We start from the raw sequence: 16,968 nt of genomic DNA, 5'->3' as shown, positions 1-16,968 counted from the left end.
CTAAACCATCAGTTTGTCCAAAGTAGTTCAATGTTTAGTTTTGGAGACGTGGGATGGTGTACATATGATGTGGTCAAAGAAATCATAGCCCCTCAGGAGAGGAAGGAGTGGGTATGCCGAGAAAAGGATGAGGTAAACATAAAATGGGATTCTGTCTGGTCAACTAGCATCTTACAAAAATTCCAATATGGAGGTGACACACCTTGGTGTTTCAGATGGACAGGGAAACAGAGTGTAACAAATGATTTAACATTATTGACAACTAACCAGGTCAGTCGGGATATCATTGAGAGTGTTTCTTGGTGGAACTGCTCTAAGGCTTTTGATTGTGACACGGACCCTAGGCAGATAACAATCCCTCCTGTAAGAATAGCTTTAATAACAGGATGTTCATGTCGAGATCTGAAAGTTAACGGAAAAGTAATACCGATCCCAGAAACAGATTGCAACTATTCGACAATACATAGTATGGGTAACTTTGTATGGGCAGCTAACGATGGAACCTGGACCACTCACCTCCCAATGACAGGACCAGTACGGGAAATAACTTTGGGTTTACCTACCCTATGCCCAATTTGGAAGCGATCCCCTTTTAAAGGTAGATTGGAAACCTTACAGATTCGAACAAGGAGAGACATAAACGATGATATTGAAGATATAGACGACGTTTGGCAAGAACCTTCAACTGGGGTTAAAGTAGGCTGGGCATTGGAATCTCTTTTTGCTCAGGTAGCTGCATATCGTAATAGGGAAATGATTTATGATTTAATTGGACAAACTGAAAGGTTAGCTAGAGTAACCAAGAAGGGATTCGGAGATCTAAATTTGCAATTGCAGGTCCCAACAAAAATAACCTTGCAGAACAGAATGGCATTAGACATATTGCTATTAAAAGAACATGGAGTATGCGGGTACCTCAAGGACCAGACTGATCATTGCTGTGTACATATACCAAATGTAACTGCAGACATAGAATATGATATCTCACAACTCGGGAAAATAGAAAAGGAGGCTGAAAGAGAAAAGGAGGTAATTAGTCACAACTGGATCGGGGAACTGTTTAATGGATTAGGAATCCATCTTACTGGCTGGATTCAATCCCTGGCCGAAACACTATTCACCCTCTTGCTTATCTTTCTTGCAATTTGTCTAGTATATCTGTGTATCCGAAAAGAGATTGTTCGAAAAAGCAACTGGACGCACAGAATCATTGCAGCCATCACACGAGAATACCCACAACACCCAACACCCCCGCCGGTTTGCCAAGAAACACCTATGTAAATGAAAATACTTGCAGAAAATAAAGTATTTTCAAAGGGGGGAAATGTTCGAAAAACGTTAATTTAGCTGAAGAATTAGAGTTCAATTAAGTGAGATTAGAATTATAGGTTATGTATATTGTATTTAGCAATTGATATGTTTTGTATTTAGTCTTTAAGTTCATTGATCTCTATAGTTTAAAGTTTGTGCAGACTTCGTGTCTGTTTCTGTAGACCGTGACAGTTTTCTCACAGACCACATATAACCTTCACAAGTATGACATTAGGGAGTGCTTAGAAAGAATGTACTAACAACCTTATCCGAGCAGAGCCTACGCTTTCACTAACAAACCTTATCTGAACACAGTCTACATTTGTGAAGGCCAGAAGCATACCAAGGGCAGTCAACTAAAGATAAAGAAATGCAGGTGTCCACAAATGATGAGACAATCTTCAAATACATGTGCATGAAGAAATGATGTAATCTGTTGAATATACATTAGATTATGAAACACTTAAGGGTTAAATTGCGGACGCGCCGGGATGTCGGGGAACCTGATTTGGGTTTGAATACCCCAGGTTCCCGGGGCCTCGAAATAAAGCACCACATATAACCTACCTGGAATGGTTATGTGTTTGTCTCTATGCTAACAATAGCATGTTTGAGCCCCTGAAGGAGATGGTTGCCCTTCCAGCACTTACGGAGAGAAGATGCCAGCAGGAAATCCACCTGCAGCTCAAAGTAAACCGTTTGGACTGGGGGGGCTGGGCACTGGCTCCCTGGGGCCACGCTGCCAACACCAGGTGGTGCTCCCTACAGCTCCTCCCCGAGTACTGGGACAGCAGCAAGAAGCTCTGCATGCCTGTCGAGAAGACTGTGGCCTCTCTGCAAGCCGACATCATCCGCAGAAAGTGTGGCAGTGGGGGCACGGACTCCCAACAGTGATACAAATGAAATCAAGTTGATTGAGTGAAAGTACAGCTTATGTACCCGTGTCTGCCCCGTATACAGCTACCCCAATAAAATTCCACTGCTGAAGTTTCCATGACTACAGAGATAAAGAACAATGACTAGTACTAGAGATGTAGCCCTTATCTTCTTCTTTGTCTTTGCTACAACCTCCCTACATTCCCTGTTAATGATTCCAAGGTCTTTAAGCTAGCTAGCAAACTTTGGATCAATGGCCGCTTGCTTGAGAAGAAGGCTCAGTTGGGTGCTTGGTTGGGCAAATGTGTCCATTGCAAAGGGCAGCGTGCGGCTGCACTGCTTTGCACAGCATCCGCTCCTGCTGCCTGTCCGAGGCTGGTCTCAGCCCAGCTGCAGCTCTGGTAGACACTCATGAGTTTGGCTGATGTTTTTCTTGTCAGTGGGACCAGGAGAGCCCTCACCCTGTGCGGGGCTTCCAGCTCTCAGGGGTTGGGAAGTGCTGGGAGCAGCATAGCGAGCGCACCCAGCAGGGTCAGGGGCTGCACACGAGCAAAGCCCCCGGCACTGGGGAGGAGGAGGAATCGCAGGGGGGGCTCCTACCTCAGCTTCTGGGGGCTCTGGGCTGGCAGTGCTCTGAGCGGGAATGTTTATCGCAACTCTGAGCAAAACCCACTCTGATATTTGGCAGCTGTGAGGCACAGGGAATGGGGAATTACGCTGAGATTTAAACCCACAAGGAGCAAGCGATCCAGGTGGGGATTGTAAGAAACCTGGGCCTGTGACCTTCACTCAGCTCTGTGTCCCAGTGATGCTGGGTCCCCTCCAGCAGAGCAGGACGCGCGGCTGGAAGCGCCCGCGAGGCCAGGGCCAGCACCTGGGGCGAGGATTCTTTTAAGAAGTGGATTTGGTTTCTTCCTGAACCCTCCTAAAGCTGTGGCTCCAGCAGGCCGCAGCGGGTGTGCAGGCGGCAGCAGGGAGCCCAGGGAGCCCTTCCCACTCACTCCAAGTCTGTACCCACCACCCCCCTGTGGGCAACTCACCTCCTCCATCATGGTAATGAGCTGCTCCACCGGCGAGGGGCTGATGTCTCCCACCATCACCCCACTCTGAAAGTTCTCTGGGGTGATCTCCTCCCTCTTCTTCTTCACGAAGCAGACGGCCTTGCTCTCGAGGGTGGGTGGGAAATGGGCGGTTGCCTGGAGCTGCCCGGTGGGATCCTGCCCCAGCACCAACTCCTGCACGTCCGGCTGCTGGAAGAACTCATCCAGCACGGCCGCAGCCTCCTCATTGCCCTCGAACTTCCTCCACTCCTCTGGCTGGGTCCGCAGCAGGCTTTTCGCATAGCTCTTCAGGATGTCGTGCGGCTTGTCTGGTGGGGCTGACATCCCGCTGGCACCGGGCTCGGCTGCAGCTCCTCAGCGCCTGGCAGGAGGGTGGCAGGCAAAGCTCCGCTTCGGCCGGCGGCTGCGCAGACTCCGCACCCCGACCCTGCGGGAGGAAAATGGACAAGACGCACACCAACGTGATCAAAATGGCGACAGTTTCTTGAACGCAGACAACTACTCTGCTACTCCTTTGTTACGATCACGTGGGCCACGCTTCTCTCTCATTGGCTGAACACGCGCATAGTAACAAATCGCGATTGGTTCCTTAGCTTTGTTCCCGCGCTGCACCACGTCAGCGTCCCGCCAAAATCCAGCCCCGCCTCCGGGGGCCGTCCTTCCTCTTGCCAACGTCCCCATTCCGGGCATCAAATGGGACCTACAGTTACCTCATACTGCGGCCTATGCTCATGCTCACAGCCTTATGCTAACCATAGTAATAACACCTTTAGTCCTTATATACAGTTTCTCCAACACCACAGGCTGGATTGCTCTCATGCCCGTTAAGGTTAAGATATTCTTCCACACAACCCCTCCACGTTCCCCTCGATGATCCCCTTCCAGTCCCGCCAGCCCTCCCCCTGCACCCTGCAGCCTCGCGGGGAGCTGCCCGGCCCATCCTTAGCCGGCCCCACTGCCCCCCAACTCCCCAGAGCCAGGACCCCACAGCCTGCGCCAGTCCTGCCCGGGGCCACTGCTCAGCCCTCCCGTCTCCCCCGCAGCCCTCCAACAGCCGCCGTCCACAGCCCCGACAGACACCGCCAACATCCGAAATGCCTCAAACTGCAGGGCTGCCCCCCCCGCCGCACCCCTGCCCCCCCTCCCTCGGCGAGGGCTCTTTCCCCGCACAGCCACAGCCCCGGCTGCACTCACAATGCGGTGCCCAGGGCGGGCCCACCCTCGGCTCCGTTGCCCCCAAGACTGCCCCTTCCCCGGCCCCGTCACCCCCCCATCCTCGGCTCCGTCACTGCCCACCGTTTTGCCCACTGCCCCCCCCCCCATCCTCTGTCCCGTCACCCCCAGCCTGCTCCTGCACCCCAGGCCTGCCCCAATCCTGCCCTACCGCTCCACCGGCCTGTGGCAGCCCTCGGCCCTCACGCAGCCACCAGCCCCCGTCCGCAGCGCCGACCGACAGCAGCCCCCGCCCACACGCCTCACAGCCGCAGGGCCGCTCCCACGCCCCCTCTCCGTGCCCGCCTCTGGTCTCTCGCTGAGGGCTCTTCCCCCTCGTCTGCCCCGCCCCAGCCGCACTCCCGGGGCGGTGCCAAGGGCTGCCCCATCCCAGGCACACGGCAGGCAGGGCTCGGGCGGGGCTGCCCCCGGCTCTGCCAGGCTGCGCACCCTGGCCCAGGGCTCCACGCAAGAGTGCAGGCGGCCGAACCAGCCTACCCCGCCCCGGTGGAAGGGCCGCTGCCAGCACCGGCTCTGTGCTTCCCGGCTTGCCTTTGGCCCCAGCTCGCCTTTGGATCCCGTTCCCATCGATGCCGGTACCAGCTGGGCACCATCCCAGCCCCAGCCCCCTCGCAGGCGGGGCACAGCCCTGCCCGATGCTCGTGTCCAGCAGCTGCCGGAGGAGAGCTGGGACATGAGCAGGGGGTACCGGAGGGGTGTCCCACCGCCCCCATTGGCTGTCCCAGGCCCCTCACACCAGTGCCGTGTGAGCTGCTGTGCAACCGGCGGCTCTGGCACTGCACGGTCCGGCTTGCAGAGCCTCGTGTGTGGGCAGCCCCCCCCTGCCCGGTCGGGCTTGGTGCCAGCCCTACTGCACACCAGGCAGGTGGGCACGCAGGATGCACGACCGGGAGCCGTCCCGGCCCAGCACAGCTTCCCCTGCCCTGCGGCGAGGTCCCCAGGGCACCTTCCTGGCAGGGGGGAAATGAGAGGAGTTGGTGAGGCCACAAGGCACGCAGACACCTCCCGGCACATCAAGAAATTGCAGGCTTTGGATGGGAGCAGGTAGAAACTCAATCCAGGCCATGTTGGCCACAGTGCGGCCAGCTTCTTGCATCGTGGCATCTCTGTGGCACCAGGCACCAAAACTTCCTCTTGGTGGAGGACACCTTCTTCTTCTTGGCAGCCAGCAGCATCTCGGAGAAGGGGTCCTGGCTGATTGCTGCCCTGGCAGGGGGGAACGAGGGCTCGGATTCGCTCTACAGCCACGGGAAACTATAGAGTTGTTTTTTTCCTTCCTGGCAGGGCGTCAGGCGAGCACCTTTGTGCCCCTGGAAAGCCTGTTCCCCCCAGTCCGTGCAGGGTGCCCTGGGAAGCACAGACCCCTCAAACACCGCAGATCGGTCCCTGCTGTGCCCCTGCCCCTAGAAGCCGCTCCCCTCAGCCCTGGGCCCGGCTCCCCCTCCACGGCGCTGCCACGCTCTGGCCATGGCAGCAGAGCCGCTGTGCCATCACCGCAGGACAGGCACCCGGGCTGGGTGGCCTGGCTCTGGCACGGATGCGAGGAGGCTCTGCGTGCACTGGGGGCCGTGCTCGTGTCCCCAACCCCACCGGGCAGACCCTGTGCCTCCCTGCTCCCTGCCGGTCACAAGCGGCGTCCCCGGGGCTCAGTGTTGGGGCCAGTGCTGTTCGATGTCCTCATCAACGACCTGGATGAGGCGGATGAATGCATCCTCAGCGAGTTCATGGATGCCACTAAACTGGGAGGAAGTGTTGATCTGCTGGAGGGCAGGGAGGCTCTCCAGGGGGGACGTGGACAGGCTGGACATTGGGTGAGGCCAACGGGATGAGGTTCCTAACCCTAACCCTAACCCCAACCCTAACCCTAACCATGATGAGGCCACCAGAGAGCACGTGTGGCCCTGTGGAAGCAGCCCTGGGCAAAGTGATCTCCCACACACCAGTCCCTGCCTGGCCTCCAGCACTCAATTCAATGTCCTCGTGTGGAACAGCAATGTCTCCTTGAACTCAATCTCGTTCCTGTCCAGCTTGAAGTTGGCATAGTCAACGACAGCACTGAGGCAAAGCTCCACCTCATGGCTGCTCTTCTGCGGGACCGTGGGAGCAGGTTCTGAGTCTGTCTCGATCATCTCCAAACACAACAGGGAAGAATCGCTGAGCAGAGCCCTCAAAGCCAGGCTGGGAGTCTTTTCGCCTCCAAAATCAGCCGCATATATGGGACCATTCCCATTTATTTCCCTGGAAAGGTGACATATGATCCTTCTGCTGTAGTATTTGTACCTACTGATCAAAACAATCACCACCACGACTCTGAATATACCCAACAGCACCATGACCAGATCTCAGTCCCTCTCTTGTGTCTGACTTTTCCCCCGGCCCCCTTATAAATCCAGCAGGCCTCTAGAATAGGACTGAGCCCCCCAGCTGGAGCTCTGTGGATGGAAAATCCCAGGAATCAACAAACCTAGAAAGCACCTTGTCCTTCTTATTTTAGGAGAAAGTACTTCCCAGATGTCATGGGTGAGGTGACAGCCACACTGGCAGAGTTTGGGGATGGGCATGAACTCACTAGGAATGAGATCACAGCCCAAACCTCTGGTACCGGTGTATCACCTGGGCCCTGCTGGCCTCTCAGAAGGCTCGATAAGTCCCTTCTGCCCAGGTCACTGCAAAACCCAGCCTTGGGTAGGGGTGCTGGCTGTGAGGATGGAGCTCAGTTACCCACAGTCTTAAAGGGTGTGGCTTTTCTTTTGTCCTTCCAGGCATACCCCCCCTTCCCCAGCCTCTCCCCACTGGCAGACTTGGAGATGACTGGAACCTCTGAGGATTACAAGCTGGGACTTCGGGGTCAGGGTGCCTCTCTATCCGGTCAGTCAGTTCAGGTGCTGATCAGCAGCAGGTCTGGCCACAGGAACCTGTGGATGAAGCATACCTGGGAGACAGGACTGAGCAAGCAGGGTAGAGGGGATGCCAAGTGCATTGTCCATGGGGTCTCTGTCACGGATATCGATGGAGAGGTGCTCCTTGCATCTGCCCAGAGGCACTGCGTGGCACTCAACCGTGACCATCTGCCGGCCCCCGGGAGGGATGGAGCCAAAGCCAGGGTACACTGCGAACACGCCGAGAGTGAAGGGAGCCTGCAGAAAGAGTCCCAGCAGAGGCTGATGTCCAACAGCCTTACCTTGAGCATCCCCAGCAAGCAGTATGCCGCTCCCGGGCCTCCATCTGGGCCCAAGCCCAGTCCCAGGGCAGGGAGGGATGACTCTGTAGCCCAAAGGCAGCCCCAGGATGGGAAGGAAAAGCCACGAGGAGCTCCAGGCCTGTTCTGAGTGGCATAGAGGAAGGACTTAGGGCGTAAAGGGTGAAGGTGGTAGCTGGGTTCCTTCAACCTCCGTGGGTAAAACAAGAGAGCAGAAATAACTGTCAGAAATTATGGGAGAGGAGAGAGAGAATCGGAAATAAGAAAAAGCAAGGTCACCTGATGCCTATGGACTGGGTGTTCAAACAGGGACGTTCTCACCTGTGGTATTCACAGACCTGTTTTGGCTAGCAGCTACCAGACACGGCACCTGCTCCCCTCCCTCAGCTCCACAACCTCAGGTCTGAGACAGAGCATGGAACCGTCAGTGGGGTTGAGCAGTTCCTGCCTCTGCTTGTGGCTGGGAGGTGATGGACCTCCGTCACGCAGACCTTGTCCCATCCTGTGATGAAGAGCCCGCAGCCCGGGCACAGCAGCGTCCTTCTACCCCACCTACAGTGGCACGTGCTGGGGAGCAAGAGCCACCTACTGCATCCTGTTTCAGTGAGGACGTTCTTTGCATGGCCGAGGGAGGCTTTTTGCTTAGGTCTTCACTCTTGCAGGAGTGGACAGGTTTCAATTGATGTGCGCTGAGAGGAGAAAGCAGAAAACATCCATGACGCGGAGTTCCCCCTGCCCTTCTCTGACAACAAAACTGGCCTTCCTCCCTATGGAGGAAAGCCTTCCTGCTCCTGGTGGCTCCTGGAAGGCTGCCTGTAGCACCTATTGCTGTAGCTTACAGACAGGTGAGCACTACCATCAGCTTTGTCCTACACGAGGGGATACCAAGGTGTTTCTCTGCTCACAAGTTAGTGACACAAACAATTATCTAGATCTCCTGGCTGCCTCTAACATGCCAACCATGCTGTGGTGCCTCCTCTGCAGGAAGGGTGGTGCAGGTCTTCTCACCTGGGCCTTGACAGTGCTTGGATGTAGAATTGAAAGGCCAGGACGCCTTTGTTCTCCAGTGTGAAGGTGCGGGTTTTCCTGGTGCCCTTCAGCGTGACACCAAAGCTGATGAGTGAAGCAGGGGAAATGCTGTACTTGCTGAATGCAGCTTTCGCCAACACCCTCACTGGGATCACGGTGATGATCTCACCTCCTTCAGAGATGCTGGGATCCATCACCTGCAACCAGGGCAGGGGCTGGTAAATACAGCAAAGAGGCTAATCTCTTTCTCCGTCTCCTGACTCCACCCCGGAGCACCACAGGGGAAGTGGAATGCCAAGTCGGGTATGTTGGTATCCATAGTTTCCAGGTTGGAACTGGGGAGGAAGGGAAGGAATTAATCTCAGTAGCGAGTGGCTTACATTTCAGGATCTATCCTTCTGGTTCCTGCTGAGCTGTAAAGAACTGCTGGGGTGGGCCTGTATTCCCTAATAAAACACTTGAGATTGGAGAGCTCAGATGTTGAATGTACCTGAGCTGTCAGGGTGTCAGCACGGGAACAGCTTCTGCGACAGACAGAAGGAAAATGCGGGCCTGGGCAGACGCTGGCACTATGCATTCACAGACCAGGCAGCTCACCTCACCCAACCTCGCACTTCCTTTTGTTCTTCAGAGTCAGCACTACTTTCTCCGCCTCATCCAGGACCTTATGGGTTCCAAAATCCACACTGTCACCTCTACCCGCAGAAAACCCACACAGCAAGGCAAAAAAAGGGTGAATATTTGTGAGCTGCTGTAGGCTACACCAAGTGACAAGATACATCTTTGGAGTTGTCAGGTGGCACAAAACCCTTTCAGGAAGTTTCCCTTTGTGGAAGTTTTCTCACGCTGATTTTCTGCCCCCTCCCTTACTCGGAGAATATCTGAAGGGTTAGGCAGCCAAGGAGCCCAATTTTCATCTCCTGGCTTCATAGCACAGACCCAACACCTTCACAAGCTGTGACGACCCTTCAGGAATCACAGGATCATAGAATAGTTTGGGTTGGAAGGGACCTTAAAGATCATCTAGTTCCCACGCCCCTGCCACGGGCAGGGACATCCCACTGGATCAGGCTGCCCAAGGCCCATCCAACTTGGCCCTCAACACCTCCAGGGATCCAACTTCCCTTGGCAACCTGTTCCAGTGTCTCACCACTCTCACGGTGAAGAAATTCTTCCTAATGTCTAGTCTAAATCTGCCCCTCTCCAGTTTATACCCATTTCCCCTCGTCCTATCACCAGAAGCCTTTACGAATAGTCCCTCTCCAGCTTTTTTGTAGGCCTCTTTCAGGTACTGGAAGGTCACTGTAAGATCTCCTTGGAGCCTTCTCTTTTTCAGGCTGAACAAGCCCAACTCCCTCAGCCTATCCTCCTATGGGAGGTGCTCCAGCCCTCTGATCACCTCTGTAGCCTCCTCTGGACCCGTTCCAACAGCTTCATATCCTTCTTACACTAAGGATTCCAGAACTGGACACCGGACTCCAGATGAGGTCTCACAAGAGAGGAACAGAAGGGCAGAATCACCTCCCTCACCCTGCTGGCTATGCTTCTTTTGATGCAGCCCAGGACACGGTTGGCCTTCTGGGCTGCAACAACACGTAGACGGCTCATGTCAAGATTCTCGTTGACCAGCACCAACTGCCAACTGCTTGTTTACACCACTGTCATTTCAAAGCCCCCACATCAGTCTGCACGTGGAGTTGCACACTTTCAAGTTTGGAGGTGCGAGACTCAAGACTGTCTTTGTGCCCTGACAGTTGCTTCACTCCTGGTAGCTTGCAGGACACATGTGTTACGTATCTGTGCCATACTTGCACGCTATCTCACCCCATCCCAAGTGCTTTGGCTGTCCACCCGTCAGGGCAATGCAACGCACCTCGGTTACTTTGTTTTGGGGGCATCCACTGACCTTTAGGAATGCTGATATCCAGAGAAACTTCATAGACCTCCTCAAGGACTTGGCTATTTTCAACCTGAAGAGTGCCCAGGAGATTTTCTGCATCTGAAACCTGAAGCAGCAAGAAACAAACACTGCTTAGACCATTGTCCTCAATCCTTTTGGTAGACAATATATGAGTTCTTGTCTCTGTCAGCTGCTCGCACCACGGCTTCCCCTGCTTGACAAGCATTTGTGGATTCCCAGACTTTCCTACCCTGTTTATCTCATGGGCTGATGTTATCCTGTATGGCAAATCCCTCGCTGCTACGGGCCTGGCCCCTGGCAACACAGGCAGAGAGGCCTCTCACGAAGGCTCACCCTTTTGGCCCCCTTGCAGAGTGCCTTTCAAGAACAGTATCCACCCCTAAGAGCACAGGGCTGCTCACTCCGAGTCCCTCTTACCTCTAGTTGAAATGTTTTCTAAATCCTGACAGCCTCTGTGGCCTTGAAATAGAGATGCACGCTAAACTCTGCAACGGTGAGCAACGATGCCCATACGTTGTGACACAGAGAAGCCCTCGCCGAGGTTTTACAACCCACAAATCCACCAGGCCACAGGCAATGGGGTGCAGCTTTTCAGGACCAGGGTTTTGCTCTCCATCCTGAAGGGACAGGGAAACACTCAGAACCAGCTGCTCAACAGTCACACCAGCCTTGCAACTGGACACAACTTCAAGGATCAAGAAGAATCAATTCCCAAGAGGAATGCTAATTTTAATGAATGTCCTTTCTCTCAGGTGTGAAAAAGATTTGGAGTTCAGGGGTTAAAAAAGCAAACAGAATCCCCCAGACCATTCATCAGCCCGGCTAAAGATCCTCTTTTGCTTTTTAAACTGTTTGGATTTAATTTCCTGGAGAGGTCCAAATGCCACCAGCTCTCCTGAGCTCCCGTGGTGACAAGAACTGTGCTTCCAATATGAAACAATTAAAACAAGAGCGAAGTCAAAACCAGAAATATGCCAGCAGCTACAATGACAACTTTTTCAGGCAGACTTTATCCAGCAGTGAGGATCAGGAAAACATAACTCCCATTTGGATTCCTCTGCAGGTTCCTCTAACCGACACAACGGCACATCAAATCCTAAAGCTTTGCTAATATTACAGATTTATTAATGCTTTATAAAGCATCAGCAGAATAATTGCTCGTTCACTCTACCTGTAGAGCTCAAAGTCCTTTAAAAAACCACCAGAAAGTTAATTTCATAGGTGCTGAAACTGAGATGTGGACAGCGGACACAAGTTGCCCCAAGTCACCTTCAGGCTGGAAGCAGCCCGTGGCTCTGGCCATCAAAGCACCCACCATGTAGGAAGATCAGCTACATCCCTCCCCTGCTCCTCCAGAACTCCTGTTCCTGTTGCCGGCTCAAGTTCGCTCATCCAAGGTCCTTCAGCCTCATGTACCTCCCAAGTCTCTGCCTGGGCCTGCCCTGAGTTGTGCCACTGCAACAGCACGCCTCCCAGTGTGTCCGTGAAAGCACAGGACCCTGCAGAACCCATCCCAACACCTCATACCAAGCAGGCGGCACATCAGGACGCTCACTCAGGGTGGGGAGCACGTACCAGTCTCTCGACTTCCCACACAGCAATGGCCCAAATGGAATACACCCGTGTCCATGACATACTGCTTGGAGATAATGTCATCATCCGCCTTGCTCTTCCTCTGGTGAGGGAACGCCACCCTGGGCAGAGAAAATAGGGAACGAGGAGCTGTGAGATGCTCCAAGCAGAAAACCTGGTCAGAAAGCCATATTCCTTCTTTTTCTGGAGACAGCAGTACTGGTTCCCAGCTCCTAGCACGGGAAGTGATGCTAGGCAGCTCAGGCGGCACTCTCTGCCCAAGCCAGAAGGTCACTGGGGTAGGAGGGGCAGCATTGGCTCTGAGTTTGGAGGGAACAGCCAGCCTTACCGTGGGTCCTGGCTGATGGCGGGATACAGGCAGGGCCCCTGCACTGCAGCTGGTACTGACGCTTTGTCCCCAGGATTTCAAAACGTGGCATCTGATCAAACCAGCCCAGCTCTGTGGAGCTGAAGTGGACCTTCAGTTCCACCTCGCCATGGACAGGCACGATCCGCCGGCAGTGACTCAGCCTGGCAACTAAGAGGAGCCTTCAGACCTCGTTAACAAGCAAACAAGACAAAGAGGAGGGTCATGGACTCGCTATCCCATGGAGGTGCCAGCAGAGCATCCCTGCAGAGCTGGGGATGATGCACCTCGTTCGGTGAGATGAATGTAAAGTAGAGGGATCACTTCCTCCCTCGCAGCTCACCTGGCAGGTCTCTCTGGGACGGGACTGTGTCCACACCACTTTTGTTCACCTTGGGGGAACCTGTGGGTCCACGACAGTCACCTCTCCTGCCCTGGCTGGGGCTCAGTCTCTTCCCGGAAGCCTTCTGGCTGAGCACAGCTTTCTGCTCCTTCAACCTGCCCCCGGTTGGGGTGGTCATCCCCTCTGACTTCTTCACACCAAGCGGAGAGAGAAAAGGGAGAAGTGAGACCTGCTCTGAGACATCCCCATTCTGGAAAGAAAGCTGTGTCTCTCCTAACCAAGAGAGGAGAGAATAAATACATAACCTGCCTCTACTGGTTTCACATCTGCCCAGGGACTTGATCGTCCTTATTGGACTCTGTTTTACCTACAACACCTCCTCACCCAGGACCCTCTCCTCATCCAGGACCCTCTCCTCAAGGGATGCTGAGGGCTTCAAGTGACTCTCCCATCTTACAGAACTTGGGTCTCAAGCAGAGCTGTCTCTTTTGAGCAGTCAAAAGGGATGCTTGCAGACACAGGACCCAGGCACATTTTCACTGCCCATCCACAGCGATCCTTCTCCATCCTCCCCACCACCGTGTCTCCCATCCAACCTGGTCTCCTGTACCTTCACTGTGAGCGCATATGAGTGACTTGAGGCATCCTCCTTTTTGCCTTCCACACTGGCATCTTCTGGTGCAATAAAGAAGCGCTCAAAGGCTTCTGCTGCAGGGGCCATCCGCTTCTCTGGGTAATGGACCACAGAGTAAAAAGCCGCAGCGGGAACAGAAGGCCCCGAGGGACCCAGACCTTCATCCAGGATATAAAGCATAAAAGAAAACCCCGTTTATACTCCCATCCCCTTCATCCTCACACTCCTTAAAGGCGCTCTGTGTTGCAAGTGACAAGGCAGTTACAAAGCAGCAGAGCAAGGTTGCCCTGATCGCTGCCTGCCCGGCAGTGGATGTGGAACCTGCAGACCCAGAACTGGGAAACTGAAAACAAGGCCTTGAGTGACAGTGAGGAGAACTTGGCCCTGATGTGTAAGATCTACGAGGCATCGCAGAAGGATGTGGCACATATTTTGTCATCCTGGGACAGAGCCGAGAGAAATGCTGGATGTCGCGAACGGAGGGAAGACAAGGACGCTCAAGATGGAGAATTGCCAAGCTTCGTTTATTGCATTCAGATAGCCTCAATATATACAGTAGGGGATAATTATGCCTATTAGGCAATTATTGATTGGATAAGCCTAAAGGTTAACATTTACATGCGTCCTCCTACTTGCGGTTTCTTAGCTTAGCTCCATCCCTCTGTCTCCCCTCAGCTAGTTCCCTCAAGTTGTCCACCGAAACCAGACAAGGGCATTGTGCCCAAGCCACATTGTGCCATCAGCATTATTGTGCAAATATCCTTTTGCCAGGCTGAGCTACCAGCATTATGGTGCAGCTGCTCGGTACTTTCCACACTTGGCCTAAAATAGCTGGGTCCTGTGGTTTCTTAACTCATGACCCGCCAGCTGCAAGATGTCTGCGTGACCCTTCTCAGCAAGCCAGCTCTCTACAGCTGGACTAAAACTATGCAGGGCTTCACAGTGGATGCACGGAATTAGGTGAAACTATGACTCAAAGGCAGCATGATCCTAGAAGAGCAGCTCCCAAAAACCCGTGAGAAAACACTCCTGGTGAAGCAGCAGCATGATCCAACTCAAGCTGGTGGTTCCCAGGATGGTCCCACGTGTTACTCATGGCCAGGTACTCGTCCCCAGCACTGTGTGTGGCTGCAGGCTTCTCAAAGAATGGTACAGCTCAGTGGGAAGATCCCCAGAGCTTTTCTGATTTCTGCACACAGAACCACCCACCTGCTCCTCTCCAGGCTGACTTTTACTCCCCAAAGCAGTATTTTTGTCTTTTCCAGTTTGCTTCTTCCCTGCCTTAGAGGAGCCGTTCAGCTCTTCCTTCAAGCATTTGAGCTCCTGATGCTGCTTTTCCTCGAGCTCTCGAGCCAGCGGCTCCATCTCCCTTGAGAAAGCCAAGCAGGAAATGTCCCCAAGAGTCACCATACGGGCTCGCTGCAATCCCAGCTGGTCCTGCACTTCGCTATTGGCCCTAAGACCAGGCAGAACTGTTACACCATCTCTAAACCTGCGGAGATTGGGAACAGTCTCACCAAGGAAAGGCGGGAGAGGACCTCCAGGGCCAGACAATTCTAAGCCTTGCTGTCGTCAGGGCTCAATTGTGTGACTTCTCAAAGAAGGTCCACCTGCACATCTCCAGCACAACACTGAAGATGGATCCACCTTCTCTCCCCACTGATGCCTGAAGCCCTCTCTGAGCTCCCAGTGCAAATCACCTTGCACGCAGCACAGGACTTTTCCAACAGTAAATGTAGATCCTTTCCTCTCCAAACTGTACCTCGCTGCCTGTCTCGCTGTAGCAGGAATGCATCACTGGCCCCCACCCCATGTACCTACAACCTTTCAGAGAGGATGGACACCAGCAAGTCCCCAGGCAGCACACAGTTCATAAAGCCCGTCTCTCCTGCTGTGCTGCCACTGATGCTCAGCCGTCGTGGTGCAGGAATGCAGAGAAGGGGAAAGATGGGCTGAGAACTGCATGACCCCTACAATACTGAACGCCACAACAGAAATAAAATACTTTGGATACCTCTCAACAATTCTGATTGCTGGGTTTGGAGCTGGGGTCTCTCGCTAGTGGGAGATCAGACCAGAACAGCAGGCCAGCAGCAGCAGGGGACAGCCCCGGAGGGGGTCACATCCCTTGGCCAGCACAGACACAAGCCTCTAAGCTCCCAGTGAAGGAAGCATCCTGCAGCCACATTAGCCAAGACTACACTGTGACAACAAAATGCAAGACCCAGTAGAGTTCTACTGGAGCAAGTGGTTTGGTTCCCACCCCACACCATCCCCAGCCTGCCCAGCTGGCTCTCTGCACGACACAGCCCTGCACCCGGATCTGGGTGACATGGAGTCTCCACTGTAAGCAGTCCCTTCACTTTTCATAAGGGCTGTAGAAACAGGACAAGGGCTGAATCTCCTCAAGGAGAGGAATTTCAGACCAGAAAAAACTTTTTTTTTTATGCTGAGGGTGGTGAAACACCGGAACGGGTTGCCCAGAGACGTGGTACATGCCCCATTCCTGGAATCATTCGAGGTCAGGTTGTATGGGGCTCTGAGCAACCTGATCAAGTTGAGATGTCCCTGCTCACTGCAGGGGGTGTGTCCCTTCCAACCCAAACCATTCTGTGATTCTGTGGTTCTCAAAGGCAACAGAAAAGGTCTTGTGCATTAACCAGAGCTAACTGCGCTTCTCCTGGGAGCCTGCTCTATCTATTTTACGCTGTTTCTGAGAGTGGGATTTGTGCCCCTCTCTTCCTCTTGCCCGCTGCAGTGCTCACCTGGACTCACGATCTGATGGGCCGCAGGCTCTCTTTCCATTTGAAGCTGGACTGGCTCACGTGCAGGCTGCGCTTGCTCCCTACACTGAACCTGTGGCGGGAGGAGACATCTGCACTTTGACCTGCGAAGGGGACAGATGGCTCAGCTGGGCTGCGGACAGCCCCGTGCTTTGAGGAGCAAGCAGGCACCTTTCCACCCCATTGGGCACAACCCCGTGCTTTGAGAGGGATGCAGCACACATCCCCCAGCTGCTGGGCACAGGCAGCACTGCCTTCCAGAAGCAGCTCCTTCCTTGCTTCTCTTAGCGGCACGGTAAAGCACACCATCAGCTACTGGTTTAAAGCCAGAGAGCTCTTCATGCACAGCCCCATGCCCCTCCTAACAAACGTGCGTGCCGGTGACACCATTTGCACAGTAGCTCTCTTGTGGACCAAGCCAAGGATTTGTCCTCCAGGACCATCAGTTTCCATACCTTGCACCCACCCCGCGTTCTCACACAAAGACCATAACAGGCAGCCCTGTCCCAGCTCTATCAGCCATCTCCGCTGGTGCCAAATCCTCCATGCGGGATAACCCCACTCAGGCCCCAGACCCCTCTTCCACTCCAGCAGCTGCCAACCCAACCGGGTTCAAAGCTGAGCGATGCAAAACTTCTC

General features: G+C 54.0%; 1 protein-coding gene across 1 annotated transcript; it reads right to left on the bottom strand.

Annotated features, from left to right (window-relative positions):
* Positions 1-2,418: 2,418 nt before the first annotated feature.
* On the bottom strand, positions 2,419-4,747 carry LOC128850751 (dynein axonemal heavy chain 17-like). Its single transcript, XM_054055738.1, has 3 exons — positions 4,633-4,747; positions 3,228-3,675; positions 2,419-2,451 (listed from the first exon to the last, which is right to left on the bottom strand). Exons 2-3 carry the CDS (start codon positions 3,570-3,572, stop codon positions 2,419-2,421), a joined length of 378 nt encoding a protein of 125 aa, XP_053911713.1. The 5' UTR covers positions 3,573-3,675; positions 4,633-4,747.
* Positions 4,748-16,968: the final 12,221 nt, after the last annotated feature.

This window comes from Cuculus canorus, unplaced genomic scaffold, assembly GCF_017976375.1.
Source record: "Cuculus canorus isolate bCucCan1 unplaced genomic scaffold, bCucCan1.pri scaffold_67_arrow_ctg1a, whole genome shotgun sequence".
Taxonomy (NCBI): domain Eukaryota; kingdom Metazoa; phylum Chordata; class Aves; order Cuculiformes; family Cuculidae; genus Cuculus; species Cuculus canorus.
Note: the sequence above shows the minus strand (reverse complement) of the source record. Positions and strands in the feature narration are given on the sequence as shown.

Coding starts and splice junctions, on each gene's coding strand:
- LOC128850751 (XM_054055738.1), bottom strand. CDS start 3,572: ATGTCAGCCCCACCAGACAAGCCGCACGACATCCTGAAGAGCTATGCG. Junction 2,452..3,227: donor TCATTACCATGATGGAGGAG/GTGAGTTGCCCA, acceptor CTTCTTCTCAAG/CAAGCGGCCATTGATCCAAA.